This window comes from Schistocerca nitens, chromosome 3 (genome assembly GCF_023898315.1).
Source record: "Schistocerca nitens isolate TAMUIC-IGC-003100 chromosome 3, iqSchNite1.1, whole genome shotgun sequence".
NCBI lineage: Eukaryota > Metazoa > Arthropoda > Insecta > Orthoptera > Acrididae > Schistocerca > Schistocerca nitens.
The window spans coordinates 192,854,658-192,873,395 of record NC_064616.1 but is presented as its reverse complement, the minus strand read 5'-3'; the positions used below and the strand labels follow the sequence as shown (position 1 = coordinate 192,873,395).

General features: G+C 44.0%; 1 protein-coding gene across 1 annotated transcript in view; it reads left to right on the top strand.

Moving 5' to 3' along the window:
* LOC126248137 (rapamycin-insensitive companion of mTOR) overlaps positions 1-18,738 on the top strand; it is a 275,241-nt gene that overhangs the window by 175,135 nt on the left and 81,368 nt on the right. Inside the window, exons 18-20 of the mRNA XM_049948829.1 lie at positions 11,677-11,920; positions 17,518-17,724; positions 17,815-17,959. Coding sequence (XP_049804786.1) covers positions 11,677-11,920; positions 17,518-17,724; positions 17,815-17,959 — 596 coding nt within the window. The remainder of the gene's footprint in view (positions 1-11,676; positions 11,921-17,517; positions 17,725-17,814; positions 17,960-18,738) is intronic.

Here is an 18,738-nt window from a genome sequence, read left to right as displayed (position 1 = left end):
TCTTTGCGGGCTTCGGTATTGCGCCGTCATGTGTACTGGCCCAGCATCGACTCTGAAATCGCGTGCATGGTCGCTGCCTGCGGCCATTGTGCATCACAGGCCGCCACCCCAAAGTCATCTTTGTCACCGTGGCCTTTGCCTGAGAAGCCCTGGGAGCGTATTCATACTGACTTTGCAGGACCTTTTTTAGGTACTTATTGGCTTCTCGTTATTGACGCCTTCTCTAACTTTCCTTTCATTGTCCGTTGCACGTCGTCTACCACCGCTGCAACCACGAATGCTCTAGCTCGGATTTTCTCTTTGGAAGGCCTTCCCTCTACTCTTGTTACTGAGAATATTCTGCAATTTACCTCTTCCAATTTTGCAGATTTTTGTGCCCATCACAGCGTCATGCATGTCACGGCCCCTCCGTTCCGTCCACAGCCAAACGGTGAGGCTGAACAACTGGTCCGCACATTAAAGGCTCAGATGAGGAAACTCCTGACTTCTTCTGCTGCTGATGATGCACTTCTCCAATTTCTGGCTTCTTACCATTTCACCCCCATGGGCGACCACAGCCCAGCTGAGCTCTTACATAGCCAACAGCCCTGCACACTACTTCATCTTCTGTGGCCTTCCACCTCACGGCCGCGGGTGCCTTCACTTGGCCGGTTCACCGCCGGCGACCTTGTATGGGTACAGGGATATGGCAGGCAGCCAAAATGGAGTCCTGGCCACATCTTACGACACCGTGGCCAACGCCTGTATGAAATCCAGACGAACACGGGTGTTGCAGTGCGTCATTCGGACCAGCTTCGGCCTCATGTGCCAGCAACGCCTGTTCCAGATGCTGCTACACCACCTTTGGCTCTACCTGATGCTCGGGACCCTGGAATCTCTCATTACTCACAACGCAGTCCTCTCACCATCATATTGGTGACAGCACAAGAACTGATGCCAACAGGAGACGTGGCCATGCAGGAACCAGATGACCATCTGTCGGAGCAACTCTACTCGCTTCCTTCTCCTACGGACACGGAAACATCGCCCATGTCTCCTGTTATAACAACCGGACTTGCCGCAATGGGCAGATTGGTGCACGGGGCCCCAACAGATTCGACCCCCATGTCTCCTGTCATCTCGACCCGTTATCATCGGGTACACTTCTGTCCGTACTGGAAGCCTCCTCCTCGAGACTTTACGGCCAGTCAAACACCACCTATGGATGTTAGCAATCTACAGACCACATTCACAAGACCTGTGCAAAAACTGCAAAGGGGGGGAAAGTGTTGTGACTCGTCTCTCTTTCAAAGTGCTGCCACACAGCTACGCGCATCGTCTACATGCGGCGCTGTCTGCCAGCCATGCAGCAGCAGCGCCACCTAAGCGGCCAGCCAGCCAGCAGCCGCTAGACTCGGACTCAGTTACGATTTGACTGTTAAAGTGTATCCACGTCTTACTCTGTTTACTTGATCTGTGACTTACATGTATTGCGTCGTCCTTGAAGTATATTTGTTCAACTTGAAGTTATAACATACATAAATGTATTAGTTAGCACCTATGATACCTCAATAGCTTCTAACTGCATAGGAACACTCCTGAAGGAATTTTCCACTGGAAGAGGAGTAATGCAGGGTGACCCTATATCCATGAAACTATTTATAGCAGTTCTTGAAATGGCTAATTCCAATATTATTTGGAAAGGGGAATTGGAATAAATGAGAAAAGACTCACTAATGTAAGATCAGCAGGTGATACAGTAGGTCTAGCTAAAAAAATGATGCATTCTCAATAAAGGATTTTTCAGATAGTTGTGAAAAACTGGACCTTAAGATAAACCTATCCAAAACAGATACAAGGAGTGTTCAACTAGTCATGCAATACTTTTTTTCTCAGCCAATTTCAGTTGAAAAAAATCAGGAACTTGTTGTGGGACATCATGGAAGATTCCCACTTCATGAAGTTCCGATATGTGGCGGTGCTATACATAGCCTTCAGAATGGTGTGTGTAGTGGAGGTATGTTCCAAGCAGAGAGCTGTAATTGACTTTCTTTTGGCAGAAAGCTAGAGCATCACAAATATTCACAGGTGGTTGCACAATATCTACAGAGACCTGGCTGTGAAGAAAAGCACAGCGAGTCATTCGATGAGGTGTGTCTCATCATCCAAAGTTGCACAAACCTGTCCGATCTCCCACGTGCTGGCCACCTGCAAACAACTGTGACTCCTACAATGTTGGAACGTGTAGCCACTCTTATTTGAGGTGATCAACAGATCACAATAAAACACCCAGTTGCGTAACTGCATGTCTCTGTTGGTAGTGCTGACACACTAGCTCACCAATTGCGTTAATGAAAGTTGTGTGGCCACTGGGTTCCTCCTTGCCTAACAGAAGGCCATAAAGAGCAACAAAGGACCATATTTGCAGAATTTCTTGCTTATTACAAGGCTGATCGTGACAGATTTTTGTGAACATAATCACATTTGATGGAACATGGATTCCTCACTTCAAACCAGAAACAAAACAACAATGCCTGGAGTGGCAGCACACCGCCTCTCCTCCAAAGAAAAAGTTGAAAACCACATCTTTAGCTGGTGGAGCCAGGGCAATGGTCTTCTGGGTCTCTGAAGGGGATATTCTGTTTGATTTCCTCCTTCATGATGCAACAATAAACTCTGAAGAGTATTATGCTACTCTCAGGAAATTGAAGAAATGATTTCAGCGTGTTCATTCCCACAAAAATTCAAATGAACGCATAAATCTCCATGACAACACAAGCCCTCACAGAAGTCTGTATACCCGAGAGTAGCTCACAAAACTTCATTGGACTATTCTTCCCCATCCTCTCTACAGCCCCGATCTCACACTTTCTGACTTGCGTCTGTTTGGACAAATGAAGTGTGTGAAGCAGTATGTTTATGATGGGGAGGTTATTGATGTAGAAAGACATTGGCTCCAACATTGGCCAGTAGAGTGATACCATGTGGGTATACAAGCCCTCCCAGTAAGATGAGGTAAGGGCATCAGATTGAATGGAAATTATGTTGGAAAATAGAGTTTTGTGGCAAAAAGAGTGGGGAATAGTATGGTGTATTGGAATCCTGAATAAAACTCACTTGCTTTCAGAATAAAAAACTACTTGTGTTACATATTGAACACCCATCATATATACATAACAAAGGGTAACTGCAAGACAAATAATATTGAAAAGTTGTTTAAAAATTGTTAATGAATATGTTTATCTGAGATCCTGTAATTGTCTACAAAATCTAGCTTGGTTGGAGGGATTATGTAAGAAATGCAACCAGTTTAAACCCAGTATGCCAACAAACTTAAAAATACAATAAATAAATAAATAATAAAAAATTTATTTTTGAACAGTGTGTTCTTCCCACACTTCTTCTGGCTGTGAATTTTTTATTTTAAAAGAGTTTTTCAGAAGAAAACTTTGGACAGCTCAGTGAGCTATGGAAACGTCTCTCCTAGGTCTCATTAAGGAAGATGGGAAAAGAAATGAAGTCATAAGAGCAATAACATTTCCAAAAGAACAGACACCACAATATATAATTGAGGTGAGGACAGCTAATGATCACTTCAGTGCAGATGCATACCAGGCCTGAACTCGTAAAGAAATTTGTGAATAGCCGCAAGCAATGAGAATAATGGGCGAGGGGCACTACATTAGTAGTGTGTGGATAAAGCGAGAATTTGGGTCTGATGGGAGGCATGCTAGCATAGTCCACACAGTAGTGATGACCACTGTGTTCAGATGGTCCAGTGATGAGTGCATCAGCCTAGGAAGCTGGAGAACTGGGTTCGAATCATGGTCCAGCACAAGTTTTCGACATTCCCAATTGATTTAAATCGGTGCCCACTCACAGCCAATGTCTGTAATTCCTTTGTATCTTAACATATGTATATTGCTTGGAATATTTGGTACTAATTTTTATTGGTTTCCATTGGCAAATCTGGTGAAAGTTGCTGTTGTGACATAGTATTGCTTATATATTGGTCATTGGCTCTTGACACCTGTTGGTGCTTCCTGCTGCAGCAGTGTGGTGTTTATGCCATGTGGTGAGGCAATCTCGGTAAGCAAGATCAGCCTACTTGTCTATAACAACTGGCAACCAAGACAGTGAGAGGTTGTAACACCCATTGTGATTTCATGTTGGTGAAGTCACAGTATTAAATATCCCCAGCAGTAAGCATCTATTGTTCCTTTGTATGCCAGGACACCCAGCAAATTTTAAATACTATAAATTTTTAAAGCAGTAACTAGAAACTACAGTCTGTCACCTTTATGAAGACAGCGAGGAATATCAGCCAAAATATAACAGTGTTTAATCACACGTGACACTGTCACACATTTAAATGAATTGTATTGGAATGAACTTTGGGTGCGAAAGTCTATGATACTGAATAACTAACCTGTCTGGATAGGTATTGCACAATGGCACATTTAAGTTAAAAGCACTAAGGGGAAAGAAATCTTGCATTTCTGAAGAGGTATCAAGATTTCAATTAATAGCTAAGTTTCTAGGGGTATGCATCAGCCTCTGTTCCACCAAAGCAATAATCATTGCCAGTGGGCAGACTGAGCCCTGCTGCATGACAGAATTCACCATTTTCACAGTAGGCTCGATGGCACTAACAGAAGATTGATGATTCTGCATGTATTGTTAGGTAGCAAACCGATGAGAATAGACTGGGAGAAGATCAGCAGACTGACATAGTTCCAAACCAACGTTTCAAATACAACTGCGTCTGGCCACCAAAAGCCGAAATTGACCTGACTGTCACCACATGCTCGCAATGAAATGCCCATCATCAACACATCTGGATGCTTGTGAACCTGTTCAAATGAACCAGCTGCACAAGTGGTACCCAAAGGGCTCAAGTTCGTAGTGACTCCAAAATGGGTACACATTTACGAAGTAATAGTGTTGTTAGATATCTCCCTTCATGACCTACCCAGGGCACCAGATAGAAGCAGAGTACATCAGTCATGAGGCAATCCATACTGTGCCATGTGCAAAGCCAGCATAAGCTAATATCTCAAAGGAAGAATGCCATGCCATGTTATAACATAGGAATTTTATACTGTTACAAGCTGTCAAGGCTAAAACATCTGTGATTATGAACTTAAGTGTGACACTACTCCCAAAATAATTAGGCAGACACATACTTTAGTTAGAAACTCGAGATTACAGTATGGCACAGCAAGAATGGTCATCCCTCAAGACCCACCAGCACTGAGGATCTATGTAGTACCTAAAGGTACCCAGGGAAGCACACCCGTTAAGGCCCGTAGTTAATTTTGTTAATTTGCCTACATACCTGCCAACGAAATTCTTAAAGAACAAACTGAGAAATCTGATGAGTCATACAGAATCATATGCTCAGGACTCTATACATTTCATCCTGCACTTAAAGGGGCTACCGATTTCGCTCGTTAATCATGAATTTCAATGACAAATCCTTGATTAATGATATACCAGTACAGGATGTAATGAATATTTTACAAGAGCACATTACACTGAATACAGGTTACCTCATGTGGGACTGCCTGATGACCACTAACTTGAAGTGGAAAGGCAACTTTTGTGAACAGAGAAATGATGTGGTAAGGGGCACTCCCTTCTCTCACCAATAGCTGGAGACCTGTTGACGGAAGCTTCATGGTGGAAATTGAAAAGGACAGTATGCCACATTTTCTGAGTGTGGTAGTCAGTAGGAAATTCGACAGGTAATTTAGATGCAGAGTGTTCAGAAAGCCAAAAAGCGTGGAAAGATACCTGAACAGTCTGTCTCATTAGCACACCAAATCAGATCATCTTGGTGATTCATATATTTATGATACTCTTGTATCTTGCTGCTAGTGCATGTGAGTGATTGTGCACCAAGTGTGGGGTCCCCATGCACGTGTGCTCGAATCAGGTGCCAACTGTATCAGCATGGGTTGGCCGCTGGAGACCACCTGTTGGAGGCGGGCATGTGGCGCGGTCTCCACTGCACCATCTGCTGGTGACTCGCATGTATATATATGTGTGCAGAGTGGCGCTGACTGACCCTCTCTATTTTGATCCAGTTATATCACTCACATCTGTTGTTCTGTGTCTTGTTATGTGTGGATTCATGAGTAGCTGATTTCTGTTATTGTTTTCAGAGGTTTATGAATAAAGCTATATTTGTGTTACGTGGATCAGTTTTGTGTATTGCTTAGTTACTACATGACTGGCAATGAGTTTGGAATAGTTTCCGTATGTGCAGTCTTTAAGTACAGTTCCGTTAAGTTAGTCATTATGGATGCTGTGCTACCAGCCCTGATTGAACAGCTTACTTCGGCAGTGACTACTTTGTCGGCTTCCATTAACATCCACCCAGTTTTCCTCCATATGATGATTCAGCTGTGGATTGGGAAGCTTACAAAAAAAGTCTCGGACAGCATTTTCTGGCTGTCGGTGTGACAGACTCAGATTTGTGCAAAGCTTCCTTCCACTCACAGAGTCACCTTAAAATGTATCAATTACTGTGCCAGCTTGCCTCATTACAAGAACTCCGCAAACAAACACATGTCCTAGCCACATGAGTTGGGGAAGTTTCTGGAATAGCGGGTGACCAAATTGAAAAGTTGGTCAATGTGGCAGTAGTGTCTAAAGATGCCCACTCGGACGACAGATAGCTTGCACGAGAAAGCAGCAGTGGTGGTGGCAAACATGTTGGGCCCAGGCTGAGCAGCCCAAGGCTGGCCCAAGCATTCACGACCGTCACAGCACCAGCATCAAAAGTCTCTGTTTCCGTTTTTTCTCTTCTGTTTTGTCCAGCACAAACAATCGACATGCGTTAAGTGCTGGGCCAATTGTAATGCTTGCCACATTGCTGATGCCGGGGTTGAGATGGACGCATTTCAGGCATTTGGATTTTCAATCACCAACGAAGTTCACCTTTTGTCTGATCAGGTATCTTATTCTCATTTAGAAACACTGTGTGAGGAGTTTTCAAACTTGTTTTTGGGAAGTATGGGGTGCACTATGAATTTTTTTGCTCATATTTCTTTGAAATCCACAGCTCGGCCTCATTTTTGTCATGTGTATCCTATTCCTATTGCCCTGAAAGATCAAGTGTAAGCAGAATTGGACAGACTTCAGTCTGTAATGGTGGCGCAACCTGTTATGGCTAGTGAATGGTTGTGTCTACTGGTTGTAGTTGGAAGCCGTTGGGGAAACTTCACCTCTTCGGCAACTTCAGTACTAGCATCAGCGTGCAGTCGATCATGGATGCGTATCCTCTTCGATGCCGGAAGGACCTATTGGCAAAAATGTAAGGTGGCCAGTATTTTTCTAAAATTGATTTGTATGAAGCATATCTGCAGATCCCTGTGGACAAAGAGTCCTGGCGAGTTCTGGTTTTGAATACTCCTTTTGGTCTCTGTTAACATTTGTGCCTTCCTTTTGGTATGGCTATTGCCCCTGCTATTTCAAGTGATTTTTAGAGCAGCTGATTATGCCTGTCCTGGGTTGTGTAATTATCTGTATGATATTGTTGTGACAGGCTCCTCCACAGCCAACCAGTTGAAAAATTTGCGCACTTTGTTACCTGTCTTACAGTCTGCAGGCTTATGGTGTAATGTTGCAAAATCTCAGTTTTTTCAACCTTTTATTGTTTATTTGGGGTTCAAGGTCCAGTGGGATGGGGTCAGACCACATCTCTGCTGTTACATCTGTGCCTCTCTCCTCGTCCACAAAGGAGCTTCGGGCCTTCCTAGGAAAGATAACCTACTACAATTAATCCCTGCCGGGAGCAGCCACATTGGTCCACCTGTTGCATGATTTGTTACGCAAGAATGTACCTTTTTCCTGGAGCCCGGATTGTGAACATGCTTTTCGCATGTTCAAATCCAAACTATTCTGGGACTATTATTAAACTACATCCTCTCTAGATCAGCACATAGTTTTGGTGACTGATGCCTCACATTAGTGCACGGTGATGGTGATGTCTCTGAACGACCTATCGTGTTCACATGTAAATCTCTCACTTTGGCCCAACATCCTTACTCTCAGGTGGAAAAAGAGGCTCTTGTCATAGTCTATGCTCTGTGGGGATTTTTTTGTTCTCTCCAGGTTTCACATTATTACTGAACATAAACCCTTGGTTTTCTTGTTTAACCCCCACACTTCCTTGCCTGAAAAGCCAACACACCACCTACAATGCTGGGTGTTGTTGTTGTCTTGCTACAATTACAATATCCGTTTTCAACCTACATCTAAACATGCCAGTGTGGACATCTTGTCCCATCTTCCTGTTGATTCTGATTCCAACTTTGATCTTCAAGATTTGCTTTGTTTCCGTTTCAATATTGAAATGCAGGATGTGGTTGAGGGTTTACAAATTAGGAGCTTGCGCATAGCAGCGGCTGGTTCTCCACCAGGTGGTTCAGTTTGTTCAACAGGACTGGCCAGATACACTGCTCGGTCGGGCTTTGAACAACCTGTGCAACTATTTTTCCTTATAGGATAACCTCTCTGTTTTTGACAGTGTTTTGCTGTTGTCCACTGACAACCTCTCTCCCAGAGTAGTCATATCCACTGCATATGGTGCGAGGTTCTATGCCTTCTTCAGCAGAGCCATTGGGGAGCATTAAACTTTTAGCTAGGAGACATGCTTTTTTGCCCAGGGATTGATGGCAAAATTGTCAGTTTTGAGGCAACTTGTGAACAGTGTGCCCAACAACAGGCAGCTCCCAGGGCATCTCTGTCTCCCTGGCCCGCTCCCCTGTATCCATGCGAACACATTGTGGGTCTTTTCTTGATTTCCAATTGGCTCTTGGTTGTGGATGCATTTTAACGGTTTCTTTACATTCTCTGGTGTGCATCGACCATGCTGAGGTCACAATTCATAAGCTTTTAAGAGATTTTCCTATTGAGGGGTTGCCTTGTATCTTGGTTTCCAGTAATGGCTCCCAGTTCATTTCACACACCTTTGAATTGTTTTGTTCTCATCGCGACATAAGTCATGTTATGGCTCCACCATTCGAGCCTCAATCAAATGGTGAGGCAGAGTGACTAGTGGGTACATTCAAGTCACAAATGAAGAAGTTTGTTGTGGATTCTTTGTGGGATGATGTCCTTCTGTTTTCTGAGCAACTATTGCTTCACGCCGATAGGACAGTGGAGCCCAGCTGAGTTGCTTCACGGCTAGAAAGCATACACACTCCTATACCTTCTGCAGCCTGCGCTGCACCTGCCTTGGTTGGGTTCGTCTGACTGCTTTGCTCCTGAATCACCGGTGTGGTTGTAAGGGTTTGGTCGCCAGCCCAAGTGGATACCAAACACTGTTGGCCACCACCAGGGACAACATCTTTATGATGCCCATATGGCTGGTGGCGCACCACTTTGTTCAGTTGCACATCCATTCATCACCAGAAGCTACTGGTTTGTGGGTGCGGCCTCCGTCTCCACAGTCTTTCCCACTACCCTCCATGTGTGGCAGCTTGGGGTTCTTCCAGCCTCGGATCAGTTGTAGCCGTCTGCTGTTCTGGTCAGGGTACCTCACCTGGCCCTTCATCATCACCATCATCACCACAGCCATTGTCACTGCTGGGTCCAGCCTCATCTGCTCCACACTTTGACCTGCCTGCTGATGACAACTTGGAGAAGGTGATGGCAACCTCTGGTCCAGTGCTGTTGACAGTCGCCGTGCAGGCCCACTGCCCTCGGGCATGCCCGCGTCCTGCACTTTCTAGCCTTATTCTCCAGTGCATGCCCAGCACAATGTCTTGCCCCCTCCATCGGTATCGGTTGCTGCCACTCCATATCCAATGGGTGTTTCTCTCATCGGGCAGCTGGCATCTCCTCCGTTGCCTGGATGCCCAGTTCACACAAGTGAGAGGTGTCCTGTGTATCTTGCTTCTAGTGCATATGAGTGTAAATACACTGAGTGTGGTGTTGCTGTGCATATGTGCTTGAATCAGCTGCCAACTGTATCAGAGCGCCCGACCACTATAGGCTGCCCATGGGAGGTGTGCACGTGGCGCAGTCTCCATCGCACAGTCTGTTGGCAACTCGCTCATATATATGTGCGGGGCAGGCCTGAGTGATCCTCTCTATGTTATCCAGTTGTACCGCTCACATCAGTTGTTCTGTGCCTTGTTACATGTGGGTTCATGAGAGGTTTATTTCCATTGTTATTCAGAGGTTTATGAATAAAACCATATACGTGGTTATCTGAATTGGTTTTGTGTATTGGTTACTACAAACAGGGGTTTACTGAGTCAGCAATACTGACAACCTGGAGGGCAAACACTGCAAGCTACAATCCACTTTCAGGGCAAATGCCCATAGCAAGGGTACCATAAAAAAAAAGCTATGGAACAAGGGGGACACAAGATCAAGAGCATGCAGCAAGCACCACCATGACAAATCTCCTGCCTTTGATATGAACGAGGCATTAGTGATAGTGTGGAAAAGATTCTGTGCTGAGAGAGAATGAAACCCACCTACTACAGCAACAATGAGGTAAGGGACTTTCTGGGTTCCACTGAAGATACCGTGAACGAGTTTTACATGCCAGGGGCATGTTAGCTTAGCTATGATTGTGGACTGGTCTGTATTGGTGTGATGAGATGTCCTTTCAACACACACACTGATGAGCATTAACAACACACATAGGCATGTCAGCATCCCAAATCAACAGTTGTGTAAAGGGAAGACTAGTGCTCTGAGACCGTACAATTTAAAGAAACCATTGTTTTAGTTAGGCAGCAGAACTGTTGAGATATCAAAATGGCTGTCCTAAATGAGCTGAGAGTAAGACCACAAACACTTGCCATCTTGGTTGCCAGTTAGTGCAGGCACTACAGGCCGACTGTGCCTGCAGAATTGTCCCAACATACACTGTAAATACCGCCAGTGCAGGCTACAGCAATCAGTTACGCTCGGTTGCCACTGCCTACTATGTCATGAAGGCCACTTTCACTGGATATGCCAGTTACAACCAATAAAAATTAATATCAAATATCTACCCCCTTGATTCTTACACCCAGTCAAAACATGGTATTCCAGAATACCAGCCACTTTCAGATACCATATACACAGCCGATACTACAAAGTACTGTCACTCAGATGAAGAATGCCTAAATAGTAGCTAAAATGTTGGTACTTTTATTACAGTTGATGTGGCCCCATACACACGTAAGAATTTTATTGAAATTAAGGATGTTGTCAATCTCTTGAGACAAGCTTCCACGAACCATCAGGAAATATTGGACATATAAAAAAATCTAAGTAATTTCTGACAGGGCTCTCTTATGGGTATACTTCAATCAGTTACAGTTCACATTAATGTTTTGTACTTGTCTACCAGGTGCCAGTGAGTGTCATTAAAATTAATTTCATTATGTCCATTCTCGAACTCCCACCACCACCCCCACTCCCTTCACTGAGCATCTGCTTGCTGATGAAATGCTGAACTAATTCTTCACCTTGTTTTGTTCACTCTATTTTCCATGGTAGTTGGAGTTAAAATAATAATTTTATGTAATCTCTCTCTCTCTCTCTCTCTCTCTCTCTGCAGGAAAGTCAGTCACTTTACTAAACTGGCATGTTAACATAGTTCTCTGATCATGGCAGATATATGTAAAAACTGTGGTATATCACCTGTATGAATGTATTTAATTTTCCAATCAATTTTTCATGCAGATTGTTCACGTGCAGAATTGCAGTACTGAGAAAGAAATCTTGGAGTTGAAAGCAGCATTGTGGGTATGTGGACATGTAGCCACATCAGTATCTGGCTTATCACTTCTATCAGAGGAAGGTGTTGTGCAAGCAATAGTTAAAATAGCAGAAACTTCTGACGTGTACTCAATTCGTGGTACAGCTGTCTATGTTTTGGGACTGATTGCAACAACATTTCATGGAGCTAATGAACTACGAAAAGCAGGTAAATGCTGTTTATACTTTTATATTGAGCAGTTGTGTATAACAACTAAAGGATACATTTTTATTTAAAATCTTACTTTTATTTTTGTATCTTCGAAATTGTACAATATTTGGTTAAACATAACTCTCATCTTAATTTTTAGAAAAATACATAAAGGTTTTCTTCAGAAGCAAAATAGCACCAGCGATGTTCTTTGTGCTCCTCATAGCAGTACTGGAAATTATTAAAAGGAATATTTATCGGTTGATTTGCCACTCTTTCCATCAGGAAAAGGGAAGATTAAAGTGATGAGGGGGAGACCAGGACTCTGAGGTACACCAGAAATGCTGTTCATATTGTGAAGTATCTGCTCTAGCAGAATAGAAATGCAGAAAACATACGTCCAGAAACAATTTATTGGACTCATCAAAACAAAACAATAAGACAGTCTCCAAAATAACAACAGACTTGATCCCAACTGGGGATTGTCACAAATATAAAATAACAAATAATAATAAAAAAGACCTGACTGTTCACGGGGAGCAATCACAATACCGTATTTACTCAAATCTAAGCCGCACTCGAATCTAAGCCGCACCTGAAAAATGAGACTCGAAATAAAGGAAAAAAAAATTTCCCGAATCTAAGCCGCACCTGAAATTTGAGACTCGAAATTCAAGGGGAGAGAAAAGTTTTAGGCCGCACCTCCAAATCGAAACAAAGTTGGTCCATTGTAATATGAGACACAATTTAGGTCGAATGAAAGACGATACAGCTACAGTAGTTTGGTTCGAGTCGTAAGCTTAGCAGTTAAGCTTTACCAGGTAGCCATTGCTATGCGTCAGGCGCTCCGTCCGTATTTATACGGGTACCCTTCCTTTTCACGTGCTTCGTCTGGTTTGAATCGATTGCTTATTTTGCTTTGATCTGATAAGTGCCATTTTCTTTGTTATAGGTGTTTACGTCACTCTAAGCTGAAAATGCATTACTGTACTGTGTAATGCATTGTTTGTCGCATTTTGATAGTGCGTGTTTACGGCCTGTCGCCGCTCACGGCATGACTTGCTTTTGTGCGCGCTACCGCCGCTGAAAAAAAAAAAGAGGAATCGTCTCATTAGCGAAACAATGGCAAGAGACTGCTATTTGTTGTTACTTACACTGCTGCTTTCTTTGATAATGATCAACAAGAACCAAATGCGTATGATAGAACATGCGTATGATAGAACATGTTCTGAACGAGAGTTTTGCGAAAATTTTCCTCCGTTTGAAAATCTTTGCGGCCGCTTCTTTAGTACATCAAATTCTGCACAGAAATTAGTCATCTTACATTTAAAATCTAGTCAGTTGCCGTGCTTCATTTCTGACTGTATCACTATTAGGCATAAGAATAATACGAATATAAACATGACACGATACGTATATTCTTCCGCATTTGCTGTTGTCTCACTCTAGTTTCGTAGTTTATTACGCAGACAGGATTTAAATGAGATAGCAGCAAACATGAAAGAATACATGGCAAAATGTTTATATTCGTATTATTCTTATGGTGAAGAGAATACTGCATGTGATTCACATTTCATCAGGTTCCTATTAGCAACCATCTCTTCTCACAGGTAGGAAAAAACTCGGAACGTAGAGTTGGCCATATTGACAAACATCCCTAACAGTCTTGCCAGTCAGATTTTCGTAGTACATTGAAATTCTGGTACATTCGAAGATGAACAATACGGAATTTGTATTTACTTTGTTGGATAATGTATGAAAATGCAATGGTCGAAACTCGGGGCGGAGAAGAAAAAAGCTCGTATTCTACCTTTTCTTTAAATTTATTTACTGATGCAGAGGTTTTGGCGCCAGTATTTATCTTTGTGCCCACAAAGCATGCTTGTGTAGCGCTACATATATTCGACGGCAGAAGTTAGTTGTTGCGGCACTTATCAACATTTTTCAGAACTTCCGCTTGCTTTGCACTCGATTCTAAACCGCAGGCGGTTTTTTGGATTACAAAAACCGGAAAAAAAGTGCGGCTTAGATTCGAGTAAATACGGTAAACAAGTCTACAATTTCAAGATGTTGATCGACTATTCCACGTCCATCTGCAAGAGATCAGCCAGCTAGAAGAGGCGTCTGGCAGTGGCTGCCAGCTCTGTATACTTCCAAGCGGTGCATCAGACTGCCCTTTGCTGGCAGTGCACCACCCTATAAAGCCTGTTTGGCGGATGTATCTGCTGATACTATCTGCGATCACGTGCCTGGCATATCAAAGTAGTTTCTGCCGAAGCTGCAATCTGTGGCGAAGCTGTTCTGCAGGCTCCGTGAATGGATAGTGGTCCCTGGCAACCGTTGGTGGGGACCTGGTGTTTATTGTGTTGTGACTACTGGTAAATATTTATCTTGATAACACAGACAACGTTGGTTTTCCTGGTGAATATAGGCCCTGTGATTTAGTTATCCCATGTTGGTTGGACGTGAAGTAGGATGCCGATGCAGTAGGCATTACGATGTATGAAGTTGACAGCCACAGCAGACTTCCCCCCCTCCCCCCCCCCCCTCCAACCCCCAAGGGGTGAGTGGAAGGCTCATCTCGACATTGGGCTCCGGGACCATCGGCCACAGGAGACCAGGGCAGGCGCAGGCACAGGCACACGATCCACCTCCATGGGCATAGGGACCACTGCCAGAGGTTCCATCTGGGGTGTGACCGGCGATTGTGGCAGTTGGGCGGGAAGAGGAGCACCGTCATCCCCAAGGGCCGCCGGCTGTGGAGATGGCAGAGGAGCCGGGTGCGGACCACACCAGGGGTGAAGTTGCTTGGTGTGCTTCCGGCACACCGTGTTGGTGTTGAAGGTGACTGGCACCATAGCTTGGCTGATGAGTGTGAGACCCTGGCAGGGACCCGCCGGGGACAATTCCGTGTAAACACCATCGCCCAGACTGGATCCTGCAGAGAAAAATGGGGCCTTGCCGAAAGCGGAGAAGCTGGGCGAAGAGAAGATGGAAACAGGAGAGACAAGGGGGACCGATGAGGGTGGCCGTGAAGTTTTTCAGCTGGAGATGACCCATCCTGAACAGTTGATTCGGGTGATGGCCGGCGTCCACCCCCTGTCTAGTAGACATGCTGCCGGGCAAGCCATTTCGTCAGGACAATCCCCAAATGACCAACGTGCAGGAGCTCCAAGGCCCACTGGTGGAGGGAGGGCGGCTGCACAACCTGCCAACGATTATTATCACCCAAGATGAGGAGGACCCTATCTCTGACAGTCAGGTCGTGGCAGCAGTGCCAGTAGGCCTGGACCTCCGGCTGCTGGAACTGATGATGGTCTGACATCCACACATGCTGAACGTGGAGGGTCGAGTCATCTGCAGTGCAGCTAGCTTGGCATCCAGCTGCAAATCAGCTACTACCTCAGCAGCGGCGTCATCCTGGGGGAAACCGGCAACTGGGTCAGCATCGAACTCATGGTTGGCACCCACTGGGAGACAAGAGAGAAGATCCACATTGACATGGAAAGCTGTGGCTCAAAAACGGGTGTTGTAGGAATATTCCATGAGGAACAATGTCCAGCACTGGAGACTGCGAGCAGTCCTCATAGAGATGGCAGATGTAGCACCTAACAATGAGACCAGAGGCTTGTGATCAGTGTATGAGGTGAAGCGACAGCTGTAGATTAAATTGTGGAATTTCTTAAACTCAAAGATGCTGGCGAAGGCCGCCTCCTCAATTTGTCTGTAGTTAATTCTGAGCCAGGGATAGCGTTTTGGAGATGAAGGCCACCGGGCACTCGACTCTGTCGATGATGTGAGACAAGATGTTGTCTGATATGTCAGCCAGGGTGCGAGTCTTGGTGGGATCATAAGGGACCAGGCAAGCTGGCATCAGATGAGAAGACTTCAAACAGCGGAACACACTATCACAAGCCGGTGACCAGTCCCAGGTAACCTTCTTACGGAGGAGGCAGTGAAGGGGTTCCACCAGAGCCGTGGCATGTGGGATAAAATGGCAGTAATAATTGAGTTGACACAGAACTGACTTGAGCTGGGAGATGTCCTATGGGGGTGGCAGCTGCTGAATAGCCTCGACATCTGGGGCAACAGTCGAATGCCATTAGTGCCCAAAATGTGGCTGAGGTAGGTCACCTGAGGAACAAGAAAAAGAGATTTCTCCTTGTTGCAATGTAAGCCGGCACCCTGAAGAACATGGAAGAGGTGCCGGAGGTTCCGGGCCAAGTCCAGGTTGGAGCCGCCACTGACTAAGATGTCATCGAGCTAGTTAGCCAACCCCGGGATGTCCTTTGTCAATGTTTCCAAATAGCGCTGGAAGATGGCTGGAGCACTGGTGACCCCAAACAGAAGGCAGTTCTAACCGAAGAGCCCAAAAGGGGTATTGACTACCAAAATCGTTTTCGGCGAGTTGTCCAAAGGCAACTGGAGGTAGGCATCCCGCAGGTCAATTTTGACAAACACCTTTCCACCAGCCAACCTGGACAGGTTGTCATCAACCTTGGTTATGGAATAGGGGTCAATAACTCACTGAGCGTTGACAGTGGCCTTAAAATCCCCACAATCGTGAAGAGACCCATTTGGCTTCTCGAGGATCTCAAAGGGTGTAGCCCAATGACTGTGGTGGAATGGGGTCAGGAAGCTCTCATCCTCTAGGCAACGAAGCTCCTGCTGTAGTTTATCACGGAGAGCAGATGGTACCGAGCGAGCCTTGTGGAACTTCAGAACCACCAAGGGGAGGAATTTGATGTGGGCTTCGAACCTGGAGACCCTTTGAGATGTGTGAGAGAACACGTCTGGGAAGTCATCCAGAAGCTGCTGCAAGTGATTGTCTGCCAACGATGACTGGACGGCCTGGCATGAGTCGTGTATTTCAAGGCCCAGTAAGGGAAAAAGATCCATTCCCAATAAGACTACATTGAAAAATGAAATAACGTTTCAGTGATGTAAGTCCTTTTTTTCTATTCCAATCCGAGAACTGTTCAAACCACCCTCGTAATACCGAAAATAGGAACAATCCACCTAAAGATTCAAAGTCACTTTTGTCCAGAAAGATGTGCATTATCCAAGGACACAAATTTTCAGTTAACTTGCCATCAGCCGTAAGAAGCCATAGGAAATCAGTTCTGAAAAAGTGTATTGAAATCTTGAAACCTTTGCGGCCACCACTGCCATACATGTATAGTATGATGAGTGCTTACCTTTACTCCTTTCATTGTTTATATGCCACAAAGGGTGGTGCAGTATGCAACTTACTGTTGTTAATTTTGTATTGTCATTTCATTTTCCTAGGAAATCTCTTTCATTAATTGTTATTTTTCAATAATTACTAATTAATTCTATGAAGATTATAATTAGTGAAAGAATCATCGTGCTCAGTGCCCAACTCAGATAGGTTCATTATTTGTCAGGTTAGCAGGCATGTTTGTGGATGATGACTGGAGTGGGCAAGGTAGACATGGTATGCATGTAAACATGACAGACAGATTTCACTTCTCAGTAAAAGAAATCTTTTTTTTTCTTTGTATTCTCCCATTATTTAATTTTTATTATTTTTTGTAGGATACTTTACACAATTACATTTCTTTTTCTGCAACTGACACCACTTTAAATTTTAGGTTGGCTTAGTGTAAGACATGACAGGCATGAACGGTGGCCAGTTATTGAAGAGCAGATAGATATTGATCTTTGCTCATCTAGTGAAGCTGACTCTGTTTCCACCTCTAGTAGTGCTGTGGATATGGATTGCCAAAAGAACTTTTTCATCGATGATGATGAAATAAGTGAAGATGAAGCTGCAGTATTGTCTTGGAATGACAGCTCAGGTTACTATGTACAAAATATAGTTTTGGACCATGATTCTTATTTTGAATAATGTTTTCAAAATATGATGTTTAACGTAATTCTCATATTAGGAAGCAGTGGACCAAGGACAAGCAAGTCAACAAATATTCCGCAGCAGAAATCGCAAACACTTCCTCATTGGCGACCACCACGTCATGTGCGCAGCATGAGTGAGTGCAAGCAATCATCACCAGTGTGGGACCAGGCAGATACGAGGTTGGTTACATTGCAGACCACTGATTTACCAGTAGTTCTTAATCACAGTTTTTACTAATGCATTACATTGGAAAGAAGTTGTTGACTCAAAATAGTTGTGTATTAACCAAAATGTTATATATTAGTTTCTATGCTGCCCCTTGTGTAACTGAATTATTTTTCATTTTCCTTTTTATACTTTAACTGTTTTGTTTCATTAATCTCTTTATGTTAAAAGTTGAAGCAGTAAATTTATTATTACATTTGTGATACACTTTAGTTCACTTTGTTGAAGACACAATTTAAAAATAAATTTATGAAAGTTATTTCTTTCCTGGAATCTGTAATTGCATGACAGTCCTTTCTTGCAGTAAATGTGCCACCACCAGTTGTTACCACCCTGCACTTGTAGTATATTTTATAATCAGAATTTAAAATTTTGCTGCTAGTCACTTCTGAATTCAAACTGTTTTCTGTTCCTAGAACAACATTCACCTTATTACTGCTAATAATTGTAACTAGTTCTGGAGCATTATCATAAATACCCTTGCCATTAACTAGTACAATGTAATTTTCTCTTCCTGTTCTGTAAGGCTTTCTATAACATAAAAAGGCACTCTGCCAGCCAAGTAGCCACTTCCTATGTGTAGCATACCTCTTTACCTACCATAGGGGCCCCACAATTCTCCACCCAGTAGCAGACTTTGAGAAAATCACATCAGTGGTCATTGAGGATTCATCTGTGCTTCATCCACTCGTCTCCAAACCATAGATCCATGACAGTTCTGGGAACAATGTAA